This window comes from Heterocephalus glaber, unplaced genomic scaffold (genome assembly GCF_053883595.1).
Source record: "Heterocephalus glaber isolate CG9 unplaced genomic scaffold, H.glaber_assembly_v1.0 deba00001788, whole genome shotgun sequence".
Classification (NCBI taxonomy): domain Eukaryota; kingdom Metazoa; phylum Chordata; class Mammalia; order Rodentia; family Bathyergidae; genus Heterocephalus; species Heterocephalus glaber.
The window spans coordinates 289,086-312,239 of record NW_028258471.1 but is presented as its reverse complement, the minus strand read 5'-3'; the positions used below and the strand labels follow the sequence as shown (position 1 = coordinate 312,239).

The 23,154-nt window shown below is 38.9% G+C and overlaps 2 protein-coding genes across 2 annotated transcripts in view; both read left to right on the top strand.

Moving 5' to 3' along the window:
* Ankrd31 (ankyrin repeat domain 31) overlaps positions 1–19,578 on the top strand; it is a 257,731-nt gene extending 238,153 nt beyond the window's left edge. Inside the window, exon 25 of the mRNA XM_021252381.2 lies at positions 19,253–19,578. Coding sequence (XP_021108040.1) covers positions 19,253–19,398 — 146 coding nt within the window. The 3' untranslated portion in view covers positions 19,399–19,578. The remainder of the gene's footprint in view (positions 1–19,252) is intronic.
* A 2,033-nt stretch (positions 19,579–21,611) lies between these two features.
* On the top strand, positions 21,612–22,874 carry LOC106009404 (endogenous retrovirus group K member 5 Gag polyprotein-like). Its single transcript, XM_087203173.1, has one exon. The coding sequence runs from the start codon at positions 21,612–21,614 to the stop codon at positions 22,872–22,874; it is 1,263 nt and encodes a 420-aa protein (XP_087059299.1).
* Positions 22,875–23,154: the final 280 nt, after the last annotated feature.

Here is a 23,154-nt window from a genome sequence, read left to right as displayed (position 1 = left end):
ATTCCCAAACTTCTACATAATTTTGTGATTATTGTATATGAACATATTTTTACAAGTTTCTTTTAAATGATGTATTAGAATAGATCACATTTTACTGTTTATTTGGAATCTAATTTTACGTAGTACCAAGGTACTTAAAACACATTAACATAAATGAATTTAAGCAAAAAAGAAAAAAATATTCTCTGAAGTCTTTTCCCACACCACTCAAGACATACTAATTACATATTTTATGGAGACCTATCATCATTTGTTCCTTTGAAAATAGAATGTACTTTTCCAGTTTTAATAAAATGATGGCTGACCTCCTGCTAGTCTGTTGTAAATAATGACTTTAAGGACAGTTTTCTTCATTTTGGTGCCATTACTATGTTTCTTTTCTCTGAAAGTATATGTAATAGAGCACATTCACAGTTGCTTCTCTTTGATGTGGCTGAAAACAAAAAACCTAAGGAAGATGGGTAACTGAAAACAGAGCAGAGGGTATTTATTTCAGCTCTTATTTACAACTGTTGGCCCTTTATCTTCTTGTAATCATATTTTTTTCATTCTGTCATCATGACTAACACTCCTTTGACCTAATTTATAACATAACGAATACATCTATTAATAAGAGAACAAGAAAAAAAATCACCTGCCATGTGCCAGGTCCCATGCTAGGCTATTTTACATATATTAGGTTATTTAGGAGGGCTTTTTTTCCCCTTCCCTTTTTGGTGCTAGATATCAAACCTAGGACGTCATACATGCTGGCCAAGCACTGTGTCACTCAGCTACACCCCTAGCCCTTTTTAAATTTTTATTTTGAGACAAGGTCTTACTAATTTACCTAGACTAGGCTCAAACTTTTTTTTTGACATCTGTAAAAATTTGTTTTCAGTGTTCAATGAGATCTCTGCCACATAAAGCATTCCCAATTGGTTGCACTGTTTATCCCTGTGAATTTTTTAGTTTTCTCTAAACTGACCTGGGTATAAATATGATGATATAGGTTTCTCTCCTATGTGAATTTTCTGATATATGAGCACTGGAAACTTATCTTGAGAACCTCATACAGTGTGTTAGCTTCAGCGTGTTACTGAAATGCAAACAGGTCACAAAAACAATGGCTCAACAAAGCATTTCTCACATGAAGTATAAATGAAAGGTTTGGGGATGGGGTAGGAAGATCTTTGATCTCTTCAGTCAGTTCCTTCTGTCTTAAACCACAGTGACCTTCTCTGGCATGCAACTCCCAAGTCCACTCAGTCCCATCACCAATGCCATCTCAAAGATTATGAGAAATCAGGGCGAATCACAAGGATACGTTTTTATTACCTGGCCTGGAGGTAACCGTCATTAGTTTCATTGATATTGTGCTAGACAGAACTCAATTTCACGTTTTTGGCCATGAGAAGGAAAGGCTGAGAAATTTGAGTTAGCCATGTGTCCTATAAAAATGGAGAATAGTTTGTAGAGAACAGAGTCGGTCTCTGCCACACAGAACTTCTCCTTGTGAATCTTCTGAGGTGTGACTTCTGGCAAAAGGCCCTTCTACACTTACATGTGTAGGGCTTTTCCCCCATGTGAGTTCTGTGGTGTTTAGTGAGGGCTGACTTCAGGCTAAATGTCTTCCCACATTCACATTCATGGGGTCTCTCACTGGTGTGAGTCCTCTGGTGAACAGTGAGATCTGACTTAGGAAAGAACATTCTTCTGCATTCTTTACATTCATATAGTTTCTCCCCAGAGTGAGTTCTCTGATAAGAGCTGAGGTTTGATTTCACACAAATGTTTTTCCACATTCATTGCACCTGTAGGGCTTCTCACCAATGTGAATTCTCCCATGCTTGGTGACCTCTAGTTTCTGGTAGGAGGCCTTCCTACACTTGGTGAACACAAAGAGCTTCTCCCCTGTGTGAGTGCTCTGGTGCCTCCTTAGGTTTGTCTTCTGGCAAAAGCTTTCTTCACATTCATTGCACTAATAAGGCTTTTCCCCTGTGTGAGTTCTGTGATATATAGTGAGATCTGACTGCATGCAAAATGTTTTTCCATACTCATTACATTCAAAGGATTTTTCTTTGGTGAGAATTTTCTGATGGACGGCAAGGCCTGACTTCTGACAGAAGGTTTTCTTACATTTGTTACACTTATAGGTCTTCTCTCCTATGTGAATCTTGTGATGTGTAGTCAGGGCTGACTTTTGGCAGAAGGTTTTTCTACACTTACAACATTCATAGGGTTTCTCTCCTGTGTGAATTCTCTGGTGTATAATAAGACTTGACTTCTGAGAGGATTTCTCACAGTCATCACATGCGTAGAGCTTCTCTCCTGTTTATGTCCTCTGGTGCAGTGTAAGGACTGATTTCATAAAGAAGGATTTCTTCCATTTACTATTTTTATAGGGTTTCTCTGAGGAATATTATGGAAAGTTCTCCCACATGCATTACATTCAACAATTTTTCTCCCTATCTGGGACTTCTCTTGGGCAATGACAGCTTCACAGGTGCCCCCACAGTCACTGTATTTATGGGAGGTCTCCCCATCAACTGTCTTCTGTGACAGTAACATTGCCTCTCAGCCACTGTGTTCAGTGACCACTCCACTGCTGCCCAGTTTGAGCCCTGTGATTCTGATGAGGATGCTCACAGGACCAGAGCACTTTCCCAGGCACCTCACAGTCACCAGGCTTCTCTCCAGCACACATTGCCTCAGGTACTTTAAGGACAAGTACTTTGTTTGGATATGCATTCACCGCCTTAGGACTCACTCCAGAATAGTTTCCCTTATTTCAAATCAGATCTGAAATATGTTTGAGCTCAAATTAGTTTTTCCTAATTCAACTCTTTCCTTAGTTGATGTGTTACTTCTGATAAGAACTTGACACAAGTGTCTACTGTGACTTCCTTGATGTTTCTTAACTAGGCCATCAACTATCTGGACATCTGGGAGGCTCAGATCTGATGGTTCTCTCATCACCCATGGTTCTACTGCCTGCTCTAACTTGAAGATCACCTGAGGTTTGGTCATGAGACACCCTGTTGATGAGAAATAATGGAGGGTTTTGCCAACTGCTGACTCAGGTCCTTTGAAAACTGTCAAGAGCTCAGACTGAGGAGCTATACCATGAAGTTGCCAATCTGATCTGCTCAGAGGGATGACACATTCTTCACAGTCTGGAGCAATATGAATTCTTCACAGTAGGAAGGAATATGAATGGATCCTGAGAAGACATTGGCTCACCCAGTGACAGCAGGCTGCAGTAGGTCACTAGCATCACATCCCTGTACAGGGCTCTCTGAGCATTGTCCAAGTGCTGCCACATCCTCAAATGACACCAGTTCCAGAGACTGAGTCATTTTTTGGTGCTCATGGGAACATAGAGCACTGTGGAAGCTAGGGGAAAGGTGAATGAAGCAGAGTCACAACCACATGTGGCTTGGTCCTGGCTCCCCTCTGTAAGCTCTCCAAACAGGTGTAATCCCAGCTCTCAGGAGGCTGGAGCAGGCAGATCGCCTCCAGTTCAAGATGAACCAGGGTTACATAGTTTAAGGGCAGCCTGAACTTCATAGAAAGACCAGAACATATTGTGCAATCATCCTAAGGCCATGCAGAGCTAGGATCTTCCCCTTTCAAGAATGCTTTTGCCTCTGTTCCCAAGGACTAGTGACAGAATTCAGGCCAGATGGGCGTACCTTCAGGTCGGATTTCTAATCGTGGGGTGCTTCCTCTCAAGTGCTGCAGCATCTACTTTACTGGAAAGACAAAGGGGCCATCATCTAGTGTACCAATCTCCTTTCAGAATTCAATTTTCTCTAGAAACCAGGTCTCATAAAAACCCCAATAAACTCAAAAAGGCATTGTTAGGCAGGCTACTCAAAGAAGGCACTAGAAGCCCTGTGTGCGTAAGTGACACCAAGAAATCCAGTTAGTACAACTGCCACACAGGAAAACTGGATGTGCACAGACATCAGTTATTTCTTCAGGAATCAAGAGTACCACTAATGCTGTGGGACGCTGAATATGAGAGATGAGGACCAAGAACCTTCCCGTCCTTGCCACTGACACCTGAAGTGACCTGCCCGCAAAGCTCACAAACCAACCCTAAATAATTGTTGGGCCGGGGATTTAGCTCAGTGGTTTCGCTGCCTGCTACGCAAGCGCAAGGACCCGAGTTTGATCCTCAGTACCAAAAATAAAAAATAAAAATAATTGTTAGTCATTTTTTTTTGCTTAAATTCTTTTATTGTTACATTTTAGGTATACAGTACATTTACATTTATCATTGGGTGCTTGTACTTGTACATGATGTATCTTGGTTCTTATTTTTTCCCCATTTCCTGTGCTCCCTTCACCCCCTCTACCCTTCCCTATTTACAAAGACTTTGTTTCCATTTTTCCTTTTCTCATAATTTTTCCTTTCCCTTCTTTCCTTTCCCCTTCCCTTCCCACTTCCCCTACCCCTTTGGACCTTTTCTTCATTTTTGTTTGATTGGAATTATATTTCTGATTCAACACACGTGGTATAAAGGTTCTTGATCTTTGTCCTTGGTTCCTGGCACAGAGCTCCTAAAGCCCTTGGACATTTCTAACTGATAAGAGCATCTTTTTCCTAATGAGAAACTTGTGACTGGCCCCTATATAACTTCAAAATGGGGAGTGGTCACCAGAAAGACCAAACTTTGATTACAAGCTTTAGCTCTCAGTTGTCTCCTTTAGCCAGTAACATCACCCTGGGGACCAAGCCTTCGGGGAATATTCAAAGTACAAACCATAGCATCTAGGTGGAGTGGAGAGTTGATCAAGTGGTTGATGATATGGGAGAGAATGCACAAATTGGATGTCAATAATGTTTTGAGTAAAAACAGCCCATTAACAGACCCAAGAACCAGTGACACAGATTAGAAGATGCAGAACAACTCCAGACACACTCAGCCACCTCATCTCAACAAAGGAGCCAAACACCCTCACTGGACAAAAGATAGCCTCTTTAATAAATGGTGCTGGAAAAACTGGGTTTCAACCTGTCAAAGATTAAAACTAGACCCATATCTCTCACCATGCACTTAACTAAAATTGAAATGGATTAAAGATCTAAATAGTAAAACAGAAACACTAAACTAGCTGGAAGAGAGGTTAGGTACATTGGCATAGGAAAAGTTTTCATGAACAAAACCTCATTTGCATGTGAACTACCTCAAAGAATCAACAAGTGGGATCTCTTCTTATTCAAAAGCTTCTGCACAACAGAAAAAACCACCAACAGCATGAAGAGACAGCCCACAATGTGGGAAAAAATTTTTACCAGCTGTTCTTAAAGATCTACTATCTAGAATATGTAAAGAACTTTAAAAAACCACACCTCCCAAATTTAAAGACCCAATCCAAAAATGGGCATCTGAAATGAACAGACATTTCTCAAAGAAGTAAAGGCAGAAAATAAACATATAAAAAAATGTTCAACATCACTGGTCATTCTAAAGATAAAAATGAAAACAATGCTGAGATTCCACCTCACCCCAGAAGGAATGGCTGCTATCAAGAAATCAACCAATAACAAATGCTAGCGGGGATGTGGGGAGACAGGAACCCTTCTCCACTGTTGGTGGGAGTGTAGACTGGAACAACTACTGTGGAAATCAGTATGGACATTCCTCAAAGAACTAGGACTAGAGGTCCAGCTATTCCCCTGCTTGGTATCTTCCCAAAAGAATTAAAGGAATCATACCATAGCAATATATATGTACCCATGTTCATAGTGGCACGGTTTGTAATAGCTAAAACATGGAAACAGCCCAATTGCCCATCAACTGGAGACTGGATCAAGAAAATGTGGTTTTCTTTATAAAATGGAGTACTACTCAGCCATTAAGAATGAGAAATTAGAGACATTTATAGCTAAATGGATGCACATTGAGGCCATACTCTGAAGTGAAATAAATAGGACACATATGTAAATACCAAATAGTTTCTCTGGTGTGAGAAACTGAAAGTATAAATAAGGACTAAAAGGTATAATAGATAATGTGAAATAGGAAGAAAAGGGGCAAAGGGGAAGTGGGAGGGGTAGGGGAAAGGAAAGAACAAAAAGGAAAAAATATGAGAAAAGGAAAAAATGGAAACAAAGTCTTTGTAAATAGGGAGGGGTGGAGGGATTGAAGTGAGGGCAAAGGAATGGGGAAAAGATAAGAACCAAGACTCTGCCTGCCTCACAAGCGGAAGGTCCTGAGTTCAATCCCTGGTACCAAAAAAAAAAAAAAAAAAAAAAGAACCAAGATATATTATGTAAAGATACAAATTTCCAGTGATAAATGTCATCATATTGTATACCTAAAATGTACCAATAAAATTAATTAAGAAAAATAAGGATGTATTTCTTTATAACCCAAGGAAGTCAATTTCCATGGCATAATCCTAATAAAATACAAAGTGTTTAGTTTACAAAAACAAGTCCAGGAAATCTGACTTTGAAATGTTTAGATTAGAAATGAAGCACATATACAAGAATCAACTGTCTTAGGCATATTTTATAATGATGAAACTCTAAGCTATAGAGCCACAGTGGGTTAAATGAACCAGTTCATAGGTTAACGATATTTCAGAATTGAACCCTCAAAATTACAAATCTGATTATTTCTGCAATTGATCTATTAAGTAAAAAAAGTAAATGTTAGAGGAAAAAAGTAAAGATAATTTTGGGGGGGGGTACCAGGAATCGAACTTGGGACCTTGCACTTGTCAGGCAGGCACAGTACCACTGAGCTACATCCCCAGCCCAGAAGCATTTTAATTTTATAGAATCCAATTTGTTAATTCTTGATATTATTCCTTGTATAATCAGGGTTCTGTTTAGAAAGTCTATGCCTATGTCTTCAAGATTTTTACCCATTTTAGCTTACAATTTTAATATTTAGTTCTTTGACTCATTGTGATTTTAGTTTAGTACATGGTGATTCAGTCATCTTCATATGGACAGCTAGTTTTCCCAGCACTATTTGTTGAAGAGGCTATCTTTCCTGCATTGTATGTTTTTGACCCCTTTGTTAAGGAACAGATGACTAAATGTGTCTGGAGTCATTTCTGCATCTTCTATGCTGTTCCATTGATCCATATGTCTGTTTTTAGGCCAGTACCATGTCATTTTTCTCACTGTAACTGTGTAATATAACTTGAAATCTTGGATTGTGATGCCTCCTGTTTTGTTCTTACTCAGGATTGCTTTTAATATTCTGGGTATCTTCTGGATCCATATGAATTTTTGGATTTTTTTTCTAGTTCTCTGAGGAATGCTTCTGTTATTTTAATTGGAATTGCATTAAATCTACATATGAATTTTATAAGTGTGGCCATTTTGACAATATTGATTCTGCCTACCCAGGAATAGGGGATATCTTTCCATTTTCTGATATCCTCTTTGATCTCTTTTTGTAGAGTACTGTAAGTTTTCATTATAGAGGTCTCTAACTTGCTTAGTTAGGTTAATTCCTAAATATTTAATTTTTCTTGAAGCTATTGCAAATGGTATTACTTTCCTAAATTTTTTCAGTGGGTTCATTATTGGTGTACAGGAACACTACCAGTTTTTTTTGGTCGGGGGGTAACCAGAGATTGAACTTGGGACCTTGTGTTTTTGAGGCAGGCAGTGGAGCCACTGAGCTAAATCCCCAGCCCACACTACCAGGTTTATATGTTGATTTTGTTTCCTGCTACCCTGCTAAATATATTGGTTCTAGGAGTCTTTTGGTAGAATTTTTTCAGTCTTCTATATAAAGGATTGTGTCTTTCCTGAATAACAAGTTTGAATTTTTCCTTTTCTATATGTATGCTTTCAAAAGTTTCAAGCACTATATTGAACAGGAGTGGTGAGAGTGGATATCCTTGTCTTGTTCCTGATTTTAAAGGAAAACCTTTCAACTTTTCCCTATTTAATATGATGTTGGCAATAATTGTGTCATATATGGCTTTTATCAGATTGATATAGGTCCTTCTATACCTGTTTTCATCAAGGTTTTTGTCCTGAACAGATATTGGATTTTATAAAAGGATTTTCTGTGTCTGTTGAGATGATCATGTGATTTTTATCCTTGCTTCTATTTGTGATGTATTACATTTATTGATTTGTGTATGTTGAACCATCCTTGTATCCCTGGGGTAACACATACTTCATCATAAGGCATGATATTTTTAATGATTTGTTCCATTCTGTTTGCCAGTATCTTGTTAAGGATCTTTGCATCTGTGTTCATTAAAAAGATTGGCCTATAGTTTTCTTTTTCAGTTGTGTCTTTATCCAATTTGGAATAAAGATAATGCTGGCTTTCCAGAATGAGTTTGGCAGTACTCCATCCCTTTTAGTTTCATTAAAGAGTTTCAAGTGTATTGGCATTCTCTCTTCCCTGAAGTACTTGTAGAATTCAGTGGTAAATCGTTCAGGTCTTGGGCTTTTCTTGGTTGGTAGATTTTTTAAATTACTGCCTCAATTTTGTTGACTGTTCCTGGATTATTCAGGGTTTTTATGTCTTCCTGATTCATTTTTGGTAATTTTATATTTATCTAGCAATCTATCTATTTCTTCTGGCTTTTCCAATTTATTGGAGTACAGGTTTTTGAAGTAGTTTTTAATAACTTTCTGGATTTCAGTGATGTCCATTGTCATTTCATGTTTTTTGTTTCTAATTATATTGGTATGGGTTCTTTCTTTTTTTCTTTCTTTCTTTCTTTGGTAAGATTGGCTAAGTGTTTGTATATTTCATTCATTCTTTCAACAAACCAGCTCATTGATTCTTTGTTATTTTTTTAGTCTCTATTTCATTAATTTCTGCTCTGATCTTTGTATTTTCCTTCCTTGTACTAGCTTTAGATTTGGATTGTTTTTGTTTTTCTGGGACCATGAGTGTATCATTAGATTTTTCAGATATAGACATTCATGGCTATAAATTTCCCTCTTAGGGACTCCCTCATTGTGCTCCATAGGTTCTGGTATGTTGTACTGGCATTTTCATTTGATTCTAGGGACTAATTTCCTCCTTGGTTTTTGTTTGTTTGGTTGGGTTTTTGGTGGTTTTTTGTGACCCACTGACTGTTCAAGAGAATATTTAATCTCCATGTGTTGACATAGTTTCTTTTATTCTTGATTTCTAGTTTCTGGTTCCTGTTCTAGGCCTGTAGTCCACTCCGGCAGCTCCCAGTTTCCATGCTCCTCTGTGTGCCCCAAACCACTGCTTTCTCCACCTAGCTTATGGCCTGTGGGTTTTCCATGTACTCCCCTTCCCTATTCCAGAGGCCCTTATGACTATACACTCCAGGCTGTGGCCACTGTCCAAACCAAGGTGTATCTCTGATCACATTGGCAGATGGGGAAACAGACCACCGAGCTCTATTTGGATACAGGCAGAGGGGTAGACTGGGATCAAGCAGTCCCCTAGAATTAATGCCAGCTCTTTTTTTAGGGCCAGCCCCCTCTGAAAATCACACACAAGTGACATGGCTTGTCTCCATGGAGGGCAGTACCCCAGGTACTTCCTAGCCTGAGCTTGACTTCTCAGGGTGTCTATATCTAGCCCATCCCCTTTATGCAGTGGTCTTTTGTGGCTATCTCCCACTTAGTTACTGTAGGAAGTTAACTCTAGAAATCCTAAAGTGTCATTGTTTTGTAGGTATTCTGTAGCTCAGTCTTAAACAACCCCTTCCCCAATGGCTCCTGATTAAACACTTTCAATTATGTCAGTGTTGCACTAGATTTCTTCTCCAAAGCTAGCCTTGTGTTAGCAGACAGGCCCTGCCTCCTGGAAGCCAGATCTAGCATTCCAGCTTGCTTCATTCTTTTCTCTGCTTTGTACTCCATTTCTCCAGATTCTCTGTGTTTTCTTGTTTTCCTGTCACCTTCCTCTCAATTTCTGGAGACCTACATTTTTCTTTATCAAGTTTTTTTTTCCAGGTGTCTCAGTTCCAGGTTGTGGAGAAGCTGTAGTTTGCTACCAATTTTTCCTCCACCATTTTTCCTTCCTCAAGTAAAAACAATTTTTTATCTAAATTAGCATGTCATTTTGAGTTATTAATTTGGGCAACTAAATAACATTAATATGCAGGTGCCCATTCTTTTGCATAGTAATGAATCTGACAGTAAAGTCTCAGTAGACTTTTAGAACATTTAACATTTTAAGATATTACTTGATAGGGCTGGGGATTTAGCTCAGTGGTTTCGCCGCCTGCTGCGCAAGCGCAAGGACCCGACTTCAATCCCTGGTACCAAAAAAAAAAAAAGATATTACTTGAGGAAGTTTTATTTCTATGACCCAAATAGTTCCTTAGCTATGTAGTCCATGTTACAAGTGAGAGGCAGTAAGAAAAGCCAAGCATCCATATAAATGGTTATTTTCCTAGTTATGTTAAATGTCCTACTATATGGAGATTTTGTTTACATATCTTAGAGGCTATTTCCTTTGCCTAGGCAGTCTACCTCTAGTAAAAATGAAAATGAAAGGGATAAGGATTCTAGCCCCTAATTAGATAGACTCACTGCCTTCAGTTTCTGATGGAAAAATTCTTTGTCACAAAGCTACAAGTGTATATCCTTGGTTATTGTAAAAATAATAATAATATTTGACCTAAGAAGAGATTAAGTGACTTCTCAGGGTTCAATTTGTTTTCCCTTCCTCATTCACAAAAATTCTTCAGTGATAGAATTTCTTTTTTAAATTATCCCCCTCAGGTCCCAGAGCCAGAAGGTGCCTGGGCTCCTTTAAGCACTATTATACATAATCATCTTTACAGTAAGGACTATTAATATTACAGGGAAAAATAATTAACATTTTGTCAGACTATATGAGTGTGTATGTATCTTTGTTTCTGGTCTTAGAGAGTTTTACCTGTCAGATTATACTGCTGCAGATCACAATAGCATAATTTTTCTAAGATCTTCCCATGGGCCAGTAACAGTTATTAATGGACTATATTGGTTAGCTTTCCATTGCTGGGATAAACTACCTAGACATACACAATGTAGAGGAGCAAGGACTTATTTTGACTTACAGTTTCAGGAGTTCAGTCCATAGTTGGTTGGCTTTAAGCCAGAAACATCATAGTAGAATATTATAGTGGAGGAAAGGTGCAAACCTCATGGCAGCCCAGAAGAGAGCAAGGGGAAGAGCTTTAGAGAGAGGGAAGGGGCTGCAGACAGGATATACCCTTCCAAGGTGTGCCCCAGTGACCTCTTCCTCCTATTAAGTCCCACCTCCTACTAGCCATTTATCTAAGAGACCCATCTATGGATCCACTCACCTCTCTAGGCCCCACTTGTGAACATTGCTACATCAGAAATAATTGCCTTCAACTTGTGAGTCTTTGGGCCATACTTCATACTTCAGTCATAACATGGAGCCAGAGAAAAATCTCCTACAAAAGATATTGAATTTAAACATTTTACATGCAGTATCTGAATCTCACTGCTTCATTTCTTCTTTCAACCTTATTTCCCCCAAATAACTGTCAAAAGTGGAAGCAAAATTCTACTATTGGGGAGCTTTCAGTATGGAGGCAGAGCTCTTTATATGTGACCTGCTCACAGTCCTTTTATTTGTACACATCTTTCTTCATGAGCCCAACCAGGAATTTAGCTCAGTGGCGCTGCACCTGCTTCGCAACCACAAGTTCCTGAGTTCGATCCCCCGGGATCACAAAAAGAGAAAACCTTTTCATGAGCCCAAAGCTTGGTAGGAGTAGTAGTATCTATCCTCTTGTAGTAAGAGGATATACTGGATTGGTGGGGAAATTGTTTTGCTTAAGTTTCTATTATATAACAGTATATTCAGTATTATAATGAATTATTAAGTCAAGAAAATAAGATTTAAATGTTTCCTAATTAGATTCTTGCTCTTTCTTGTCTCACATATTTAAATGTCAAAAAGTGCTAGGCATATATGCAATATTATCAAAATACAGAAACAAATTATAGATAAGACATCTAGATTGTAACCTGGGCAGGAGGGGGTAAGCAGGAGACAATGGGGAAAGTCTATACTGCAAGCCACACCTGGAGCATGTACAAAGGTAAAATGATAAAAACTCAGTGACAGAAGGCCTGAAACTAGAAAGGGACATCCTAGGATACACTGAACAGTGAGCCCCTACTTGATCTCACAGAAGAACAGCTCATTTCTGGAACTGTGTCTTTGACTACATTATATGACTTTTATTTATTTTTCAGAAGACTAATAATACAACCACAAAATATTTTCACTTATTCAAAATAACTATGGCAAACTGCATATAGTTCAATTTTAAGAAAAAAAAGTTAATTTTAAAATTTTACTAGTATTTATGCTGTTAGTTAGAAATATGTAGACATAGAACAAAGGTTTGCTCAACTTCAAAAAAAGGAAGTTATAAAGGTTCTTTGGCTCTAACTTTGCTGAATGTTGTTTGCTTGCAATGATTCAAATAAGTTTGAAGCTCATACTATTATATAATAAAACAACCTAGAAATTTTAGTTATTTAGAAAGTCAAACAGAACATAAATTTGAAATTAACTTGCTGTATTCTTAAATTTACTTATAAGGGATCACTCTGTTTACCTCAGTTTTCTATGTGTGTATGTTTTGTTGGTCCCACCCCTCCCCTAGATAGGTAGAATGTTTTCTTATAGATAGCAAGAAAAAAAAACTGGAAGCTAGAATTAGCAGTTAACAAAAGGTGCAGGATCCTGAAGCTGAAGATTCAGGGCAGCACTGGCTGGAAGGAAATAGGTAGGTAATGCCATGGTGGAAGAGTGTGGGGAGACCTAGTGGAGTGGAGGTGGAGATGAGGAGCATAAAGTAAGAGACAAAGGAGATGAGAAAAGTTCTGTTGTAAGCTACTTTTTTTTTCTTTCAGTCTGATCATTATGGAAAAGCAGTTGCTCTGTAAAAAAATTGTAAGGTTTTCTTTTTTAAAAATTGTTGGTCTGTATTTCCAATACATAATAAATTCATTGTGGGGTATAGGTACATCTATATAATCATATTCTACTATAATGTGTGCTTTGATATGCATACTCCTACAGTTGGATTTTCATGGGTTTACCCTGGAAATGCCTGTTGCTGCCCTGCCTCTGTCACTTTGAAAAAGAAGCCTAGGCATGGCTTCCAGCTAGAATATCAATTATATGAAGTATTCATGGCTAATCTGTTGAAAAGGATATAAATCAAAACTATCACACCCTATGAATTTTAGAATAAAGTCACCCCTGCTTAAAAAAAAAAAAGGATGTTAAGTCTAAAGTGTTTTCTATATGTTATAAGCTTAAGGGGGTTAGCACCAGGACAAGCTAGTTTGCAGTGCAAAGTAGTACTACTTCTTAGTTACTCTTCTCATTGCTGGGACAGAATGCTGAACACCCAAAGTTAGAGAAAAAGTTTATTTCCTCACAGTTTGTAGAGGTTTCAGTCCATAGTCAGCGGCTCCAAGGCAGGTGGCACATGGCAGAGGGGCATCACAGAGGAGAAACAGTTCATGATGTTTCAGGCAGCAGAAGCAGCAAGCATCCTTCTTTCTGTCCCTTTATATTCCATCCGGGATACAAGCCTATTGATTGGTGCCACTCACACCCAGGATGGGGCCTGCCATTACCCATACCCAGAACAACACTGAACCAATTTAGTTATCATATGCCCTTAATCCCAGTGTCATACAACCTAGATCCAGCCACCTCCAAAAGCACCCACCTATGAGCACGTGAGGCTTTGGGGGCAAGGAATCTAGATACAAACCATAACATACCAACACTTTGCAATTTTACAGATAAACTTCACATATGTGGTATTTTCTCATTTGACAAAGATGAATGATGGGAATGGTAAGGAAAATGGGAGATAAAAGGTTTAACATTATCACTACTTTATAGAAACCTCTGCTTCCAAAAATTACTAGATTAACAAATGTCTATATGAAAGTGCTGTTTTTCAAACAATTTCTTGTTTTAATCATCTTAAGTATCCCAATTTGGGGCAACTCTGTTTTTAGTATAATAGGAAGACAGAAAATTGCTTCCTCCCAAGCCTACTGCCTACTATTCTGTAGCTTGATAGGTGATCCCTATATAAATAACAATGATTTCTTACAAATAAAATGAAGCTCATCTTATTTGGAATGCTCCTGATCCTTTCTTTAGGTACAATTTTTTTTTTTTTTTTTTTTTTTTTTTTAGTACCAGGATCAAACTTGAGTCCTTGCTCTTGCAAGGCAGGCAGCGGAACCACTGAGCTAAATCCCCAGCCCTTAGGTACAACTTTTAAGTCAAGGTTTGCCCTTTGGAAAAAGATTCTAGTTTTCTTTTGTTTCATTTTGTTTTGTGTGTGTGTATATACACACTTGCTCAGGTTTTCCCCAGCTTTCCCTATTTCCACATAAGCAAGAGGATCAAATGAGATGATGTATATAAAAGTTTCTGTAGGGGCTGGGGATTTAGCTCAGTGGCACAGTGCCTGCCTGGCAAGCGTGAGGTCCTGAGTTCAATCCCCAGTACCAAAAAAAAAGTTTCTGTGGGACAATAGGGATTATCATAGTTATAAAGATGGTTATATTTACATAAATTATACCTTGCCATCCAAATACCAACACCTTATAGATTTCTCCATGTGTATTAATATTTTCAGACATCCACTCAGTTGCCTTCATGTATTGGAAGTTCTTAAAATGTCCTTATCATGGTAAAAGGAAATCAAAAGTGGCCTACTGCATGGTTTTATATTTTTTCATGTCATATTTCCCCATGTGCGTAAATATTCAAGACATCAGACCAGTTGGAAGTCTAGAGCTTTGCAAAAATGTTCTATTTCAGTTAAGGTTTGCATTGTGTAGGATTAGGTTTGACTGTGTGCAACAAAGTCCAAAATAACAGTGGTTTAAACACAAAGATTTATTCTTTCATGGAAAAATTTGAATGTTGGCCACTCAAGGCAAGCGTAGCAGTACTTCAAGTTGTTCTGTCTTTCTGTTTCATCTCCCCCAGCACTGATTTGCACCTTTAGGTCAATTCATGGCCTAAAACAGTAATTGAATCTCCAGCCTTCTCATTGGCATTCCAGGCATTAGAGAAAAATGGAAAGCAGGGAGCCAAAAGAGGACTTTCATAGCTATTTTTCCCTTTAAGCAACTGTCCCTGAAGTCTGACATTTTGGTTGACATCTATTGGCTAGAATTTACTCATATGTTACCCCTAGCTGCAAAGGAAGGCTGAAAAATAGTTTTTCCACTTGACATGTTGCTCCAAGATTCTGTTAAATGGGAGAGAGAGAGAGAGAGAGAGAGAGTGTGTGTGTGTGTGTGTGTGTGTGTGTGTGTGTGTGTAAAATGGAGCAACTAATAGTCTTCCTGAAGGTCCTTGTTAGGCTCTGTAAATAAGGAAGCTTAATTTAGACATCATAAATTACGTTGGGTAATTTGTCACATTAAAGGAAAGTTTTATACTGGAAACTCAGGCATTGGGCCGTCTCTAAACACTGGCTTAACAGCAGAGTGGTGGAATTCGAGTTGGGCTGGCTCTGAGGAAGTCTGTCATGGAGCCCAAGTCAAGAGGCCACAGAGCACTGTGCCTTGTGGTCAGTGTGTGCCTCTCAGTTGAGGGCCCTTCTGCTCTGCCCCTTGTGCACCACATACAGGAGTCCCAGTGCCAGGGGTCAGCAGAGCCCTGCATTACCCCTAATCACTTCTGTACTTTATTAAGAACAGTTTTTCTCAGATGTCCATTAAAACTGTGTTTGAATTAAGCATTATGAACTTGCTGATTTTGCTAACAGTCTCAGATGACAGTGTGGAAATCAATAATCAATAGTACTGTGTCTACTTCTAGCAGTCATTTCAATGTGTTGCTAAATGTATGTATTATTAAAATATTTAATGTATTTTAAAGTAATAAAAATGAGATATCTCAAAACCTTACTTTAAGCCAGGCATGGTAATGCACACCTCTAGTCTCAGCTATGTAAGAGGCTTTCTGAGGTGGGAGGGTCATTTGAGCCCACAAGTAAGAGACCAGCCTGGGCAACATAGCAAGAGCACATCCCAAAACAAAACAATAAAACTGTTTTAGTCTTCATAGAATAAAAACTTTACACAGTGATTCTCCGAAATAGTTGTTGAGTTAAATATTCAATTTATACATATTTTCAGTTAATCTGTTGTTACCAAGACAGGAGCTTTTAGCGTTCTCTCTCAGACACCAGATTTAACTAAACATTACAGTTCAATGAAGGTACCTGGTAAAGAATGCAGTTCTGGAGCTGAATTTTGATCCATAAATAAATTACTCCTGACCTAATTTTTTTTTTTGGTACCGGGGATCAAACTCGGGCCCTTGCACTTTCAAGGCAGGCAGCGGAACCACTGAGCTAAATCCCCTGCCCTACTGACCTAATTATTGACATACTCCGATTAATATGAGATCAAATAATTTCAAACAATCTTTAATAGGCACTTTCCAAGTTGAAGGAATTTTAAAGGACATTAAGACTACAAAAAAGTGCTCATGTCAAATAGTAATCAGGAAGATGCAAAAAAGATAAGCATTTTATCAGCAGAGTGGGAAAGCTTAGGAAGATTGATAATATTCAGTGTTGGCAAGGATGTGGAGGAAAAAATAGACAGACTGTCAGGTACTCTTATGCACTGTTGGCGGTAGTATAAAAGGATGAACTGAGGAGGGCACTCTAGCAGAACCTTTCAAAATTTTAAATGTAGGGCCGGGGATTTAGCTCAGTGGCACCGCACCTGCCTTGCAAGTGCAAGGTCCTGAGTTCAATCTCCTGTACAAAAAAAAAATTTAACTGTGTGTAACCCTTCAACCTAGCAGTCCTCCTTTCCTCCCCATTTCTCCCTCCCTTCTCAGTATTGGGAGTTGAACCCAGAAAGCACTGAGCTACATTTCAATCCTTTTTAAATTTTTTTTTTCTTTGAAACTAGGTCTCAGTGACTTGCTCAGACTGGCCTCAAGCTTGAGATCCTCCTGCCTCAGCCTCCTGAGTAGCTGGATGTGTAAAACCATGATCAGTCAAACCATGATCACTCTCTGAATAGCAATCCTATAGAAATATTTGTTCCTGCCAGGGCTGAGGATTTAGCTTAGTGATTCTACTGCCTGCCTCACAAGTGCAAGGTCCGGAGTTCAATCTTTGGTACCAAAAAAAAAAGATTTGTACATGGCTAAAGATTGAAAAATTAGGGGCCAGGGATTTAGCTCAGTGGTTCCACCCCCAGCCTCACAAGTGCAAGGTCCCGAGCTCAATCCCCAGTACCAAAAAAAAAAATTTTTGATTAAAAATAAATTGAGAATTATAAATAAACTGTAGTAGATGTGTTGCAGAAATCTCGGAAAGAAATACACAGAGACACAGAATTCAGATAAAATAATAAAATTTATTCTCACGAGCAGGCGGAAACCATTCTGACTAGTATCCGCCCCCTTTGTTCAGCATTTCCCTTTTTATATCCTTTTTAGGCATTATCTCATCCCTAGCTGTCTTTGATGTGTAAATATAATTCCAGTTCCTATTTACAAGTCACAGACACAAGATAGGCACATATACATTGTAAATTCACCCTAGCATGGTAACTTTGTTAGGTTAATGAAGTTACCCTTAGAGTTAGATAGCAGGCACCTTAAACAAGGAGTTATGGGAAAAGCAAATCTTAAAGGAACACTTACTTATTTTGCTTCTACGACTACCTTAATAATCTATTAAGTTATCTAAAACTTTTCTGTATGAGATGCACTAAGTTTTTCAGATCATAACTGAAGTAGAGTACCTTTAAAAAGAAAGATTAGTATAAATGATAGTGCTTAAATGATGAAACTAAACCAACTAAATAAATTTAAATATGTAAAGCCGTATTTCTGAAGGTTTTTCTTCAGAGAAAAGTGTTCCCTACACCAAATTTTGTGGGATGGGTTTGTCTCAGAAAGTCTATAAAAAGCAAAGTTGTTTATATGTTGACCTTGTGTAAAAAGTTAAAATTCTTTGTACTATAAGCGACAAATGTCCAAACAAAGACTGATGAATATCACAAAAGGCCAGGAACAGGTCAGGCTTTTACCAAGGTTCATACAGGACTACCCAGTTTCTCTTCTTTCCAATTAGTGCCTCCTCGCCAACTGGCTCAGGTGTAATTAAATCGGGAGGTTGATAACACTTCCACCAGCAGCACAGGGGCCAAGTAGGGGGGGAGGGGACAGTCACACAGAAGCAAATGAGGGTGGGTCATCAGGGGAAGGTTACATGGGTACTGCCCTGCAGATGGCTAATTCTATAAAATATTTATATTGCTGAGAATCATGAGCAGAGCTCTTGGACTAATGTGGTGTGTCTAATAAAACTTTCTGGTTGAGGTCATATTTTTTATCAGTGCTATCTATGGAATAAGATTCAAATTGCTGAATGATGAATACCTTGTATAGCTGGTGATTGAGGCTGTCAGGGAGCTTGAAGAAACCAGTTTTAGGATCACTGACACCTTAGACTAATAGAACTGAAAGAACCTTCTTGATCACCAACCCTCTCACTTCTTAGAGAAATGAAAGACTGGAGAAGCAGTGTAACATGCTTCAGATCACATGCCAGGTTTGTGGTAGAGGTAAGACTAGAAAATTGGTCGTTCATCTTCTAACCTAATACTCTTTTCAGTAATAATGATAGTGTTGGGCTGGGGATTTAGCTCAGTGTTTCCGCTGCCTGCCTTGCAAGCACAAGGTCCCGAGTTCGATCCCCGGTACCAAAAATAAATACAGTAATAATGATAGTGTTAATAATAATAGCCATTCATATTTATTATTGCTATATGCCAGGCAATATGCTAAGCATTAGCATTACATGTGCAAAATCTCATTTCATCTTCACAGTTGCCTTTTCTTAATTTACTGGAAATAATGACAGAGAGGATCTTGTTCAGTTGACTTCAAATGCTTCTCCCATCCTTTTCTACCTGTTATTGTAGGCTGCAAACAGGCCTTTTTCTCCCCAGGTCAGTGAGTGCTGGTTTATTGCTTTGTCTCACGTACAAAAAATGGAATGAGTGAAGAAGTCTGATCACAAAACCTGTTGTGTGTGCCTTCGTATAGACTTCACTAGATTGTAGGCTTTATAATGACTAAATTTAAATCAAACATTATAAAAGGCAGTCTTTAATTTTTTTTTTTTTTTGTACCGGGGATCGAACTCAGGACCTTGCACTTACACAGCAGGCAGCAAAACCACTGAGCTAAATCCCCAGCCCAGTCTTTAATTTCTTTATGTCTTTAAACAGGTACTTCCAGCAAGTCAATGCAGAACATTCCGTATTATTTACAAATCAATGAAATACTTTTAACCAGCGATCAAGAATTTCTCCCATGCCACTTAATGGATCAACATTGGAAGTTTTATGTGGAATGTGAGGAACTAACTTTCTAAAGAAGCCTTGTTTTCTTAACAATTTTTTAGATATTTGTTCATGTTATCAACAAACCTTCATCTTTCATCTTGTGTGGACTTGTTTAACATACACTTTATATGTTGCAACTTAAGATGTGTATTTACTGTTACAAGAAAAGTACAACTCCAAATGTTATTTGCCATTGAAATAAAGGCATTTCTGAGCTATAGCCTGTATTGGCTCTCTGATTTTCCTTTTACTAATATAAACTTAAAACTAACCTTCCAGTCAACACTTCTACCTTTGTATTAATAACAGTTGTTGCCTAAGGAAAGAAAGGACACATGGAGTGATTCATGGATAATTGGCCTGGAAAAGACCCAGGTAAAGTGAACCCACTTAAAATAAGAACTTCAATACCCGGTGTCTTCCCCATTTACTTTGAAATTTATCTCAAAAATTAAATGTTAGGGCCGAGGATTTAGCTGAGCAGCATAGCGCCTTCCTGGCAAGCCAAGGTCTTGAGTTCAATCCACTGTACCAAAAAAAAAAAATTAAATGTAAAATTATGAATGAAGTTTACGTTGAGTTTCATAAAATTTAGTGTAGATATAATTGTAACTGTGACAAGCCTTAGACCAAAGAATGAATTAAGTGCTTATTTGGGATTTAAAAAAATATACTTCACCTTTTGCTACATTGTCATGAAGATTAAAAAACATATTCAAGATTTTATCAAGGCTGCCTCTTAATCTTTTTTTTTTGTTAAATTCTTTTATTGGTACATTTCAGGTATACAACACAATTACATTTCTCATTGGGAATTGTACCTTTACATAATGCATCTTGGTTCTTATTTTTTCCCCATTCCTAGCCCTCCCTTCACCCCCTCCACCCTTCCCTATTTACAAAGACTTTATTTCCATTTTTTCCATTTCTCAGCATTTTTCCTTTCCCTTCTTTCCTTTCCCCTGCCCCTCCCACTACCCCACCCCTTTGGACCTTTTCTTCCTATTTTACATTATCGATTATTCATTCTAATCATTGGTACATTTTAGGTATACAATATAATGACATTCATCATTGGAAATTTGCACCTTTACATAATCTCTCTTGGTTCTTATTTTTCACCCTTGCCCAGCCCTCCCTTCTACCCCTCCATTCCTCCCTATTTACAAAGATTTTGTTCCTATTTTTCCATTTTCTCATATTAATCCCATTCCCTTCTATCCTTTCCCCTAGCCCTCCCACTTCCTTCCCCTTTGCCCCTTTTCGTCCTATTTCACATTACCTATTACACATTTAGTCCTTATTTACACTTTCAGTTTCTCACACCAGAGAAACTATTTGGTATTTATACATGTGTGTCCTATTTATTTCACTTAAGAGTATCACCTCAATGTGCATCCACTTAGCTATAAATGTCTCTAATTTCTCATGTTTTATGGCTGAGTAGTACTCCATTTTATTAAAAAACCACATTTTCTTTATCCAGTCTCCAGTTGATGGGCATTTGGGCTGTTTTCAAGTTTTAGCTATCACAAACTGTGCTGCTATGAACATGGGCACACATATATCACTGTGGTATGATTCTTTTAATTCTTTGGGGAAGATGCCCAGCAGTGGAATAGGGTCAAATGGGACTTCCAGTCCTAGTTTTTTGATGTATCTCCATACTGATTTCCACAATGGTGGCACCAGTCTACACTCCCACCAGCAGTGGAGCAGGGTTCCTCTTTCTGTAGAGAGCAGTGTTAGCCATAGAGGCTCCATGTTAAATCTTACCCTCCATTGTATAGAGCAAGGAGACTATGTTACGAGGAACCGCGTCCTTGCCAAATTAGATGTTTACCTTCAGAAATTGTCCTGCAACATGATGAACGTTTTGTAAACCCGAGAAACAAGAAAGCCCGTGAGGGTGGGGAATTTCCAAAGAACTAGAGAACAAGGAAACAGGTGTCTTTGGATAAGGGTCATGATTAATAATCAAACTCACCTGTGATAAAAAAAGGAGGAGAATAAAAAAGTGCGGCGGCAGTCTCTCTGAGAGGCTCCCGACTCTATCGCTGCATCTTTCTTTTTCTTCATCCTCACTCCCCCATTCAGGTGCTGTTCGACAAGTGACGGCTGGCTCCGTCACGGGTGGCGCCCGAACAGGGACCTGAATACAGGGGACCATAGTGAAGGACACCGCGAATCATGAGCTCGGATAAGTAAATTAAGGGCGGTGAATGCACTCGGGAGTAGCAAGATGGGTATTGGTAATAGCTGCCTGCTTTTTGAACATATGCTTAAAAATATGCTTCGCGCTCGTGGAGCAAAGGTAGGGCATCAACAATTACGTAATTTTTTAGAATTTGTAGAGAAAGTTTGTCCTTGGTTCTCTGAAGAAGGCACAGTAGATTTAGAAGTATGGAATAAGGTGAGAAAGCGACTTCAGGACTGTTATGATGGTCATGGACCCACTAAAATCCCTATAGATGCTTTTAGTTTATGGGCTTTAATTAGAGATAGTTTGGATTCTCGGTATGAGGGAGAGAGGGTTGAAGGACCCTCCTCAAGTCCTTCCTCGGAGGAGCCTGACAAGGCTGGTGGTCCCGAGTTTGTCCCTTCGCCTCCTATAGAAAGTGAAACTAAGCCATCTGCTCCGCCAGTATATGCTGATGCAGAGCCTGCACCAAGGAAGGGTTTTTTTCCGGACGAGGGACCCCTAAACCCGGGAGATGCTGATGATTTGGAAGAAGAGGCTGCTAGGTATAACAATGAGGACTGGCCCCCCCTCCCTATCGTAGCTGTGGCCAGGAAAACCGAAAAATCCAGACAGCCAGTGAATGAGGACGTGACCGAAAGGATTACTAGATTGGAAAAGAGATTGGAGCCTCTTTGTCAGCAGTGGCAGACAGGCTTAACGGTGGAAGAGGAAGACCAGAAGACTCAGGGCGAGAGAGGAATAGTTCCTAGTATAATTGCTGGTCTTGATCCCCTGCCGGTTGCAGGTCCAAGATTAATGAAAAAAACTGACCCTCTTATAGCCATGATTAAACATCCCCCAGGACCCAGGCCTTTGTCTGTCAATTCTCGGTCTCTGTCGCCATTACAAGCTACCCTGCAACATGCGGTTGACAGAGGGGAAGATACCCAGGGCTTTCATTTAGCTTGTCCAGTATTTGAGGAAGCTGACGCTCAAGGGAATATGGTCAGAATCCATCGGCCAATATCTTTTAAGCAACTTAAGGTGTTAAAAATGGCATGTGCGCAATATGGCCCTACCGCACCTTTTACTCAGGCTATGTTAGAATCATTGAGCACGGAGGCGCTGCCTCCCGGAGACTGGAAACAGCTTGCTAAGGCATGCCTGTCTGGGGGAGATTACCTCCTTTGGGAAACAGAATTTTCTGAGCAGTGTCAAAGAACAGCTGAATTAAATCGGGCTAATAGAAATGATATTGATTATGACATGCTGGCAGGAGAAGGGCGATATGCGGGCCACCTATTTCTCCAGCCAGAGTGTTAACTCCCTATTATGAATCTGTGGCATGCCTAGTTCATATGGCACGGGAGGAATCTCGAAAATATTTTGGAGCAGAGCCTTCCTTAATTGGAGTCCCGTTTACCAAACAACAGTTAGATTGGCTATTCCAAAATGTGGACATGTGGGCCATTGCTTTTGCACATTACTCTGGATGTATAGATAACCATATCCCCAAGGATAAATTATTGCAATTTGTTAATATTCATGCTTTGGTTTTTCCCAAGATTATGAAACAGGAACCCATAAAAAATGCTCAAGTGGT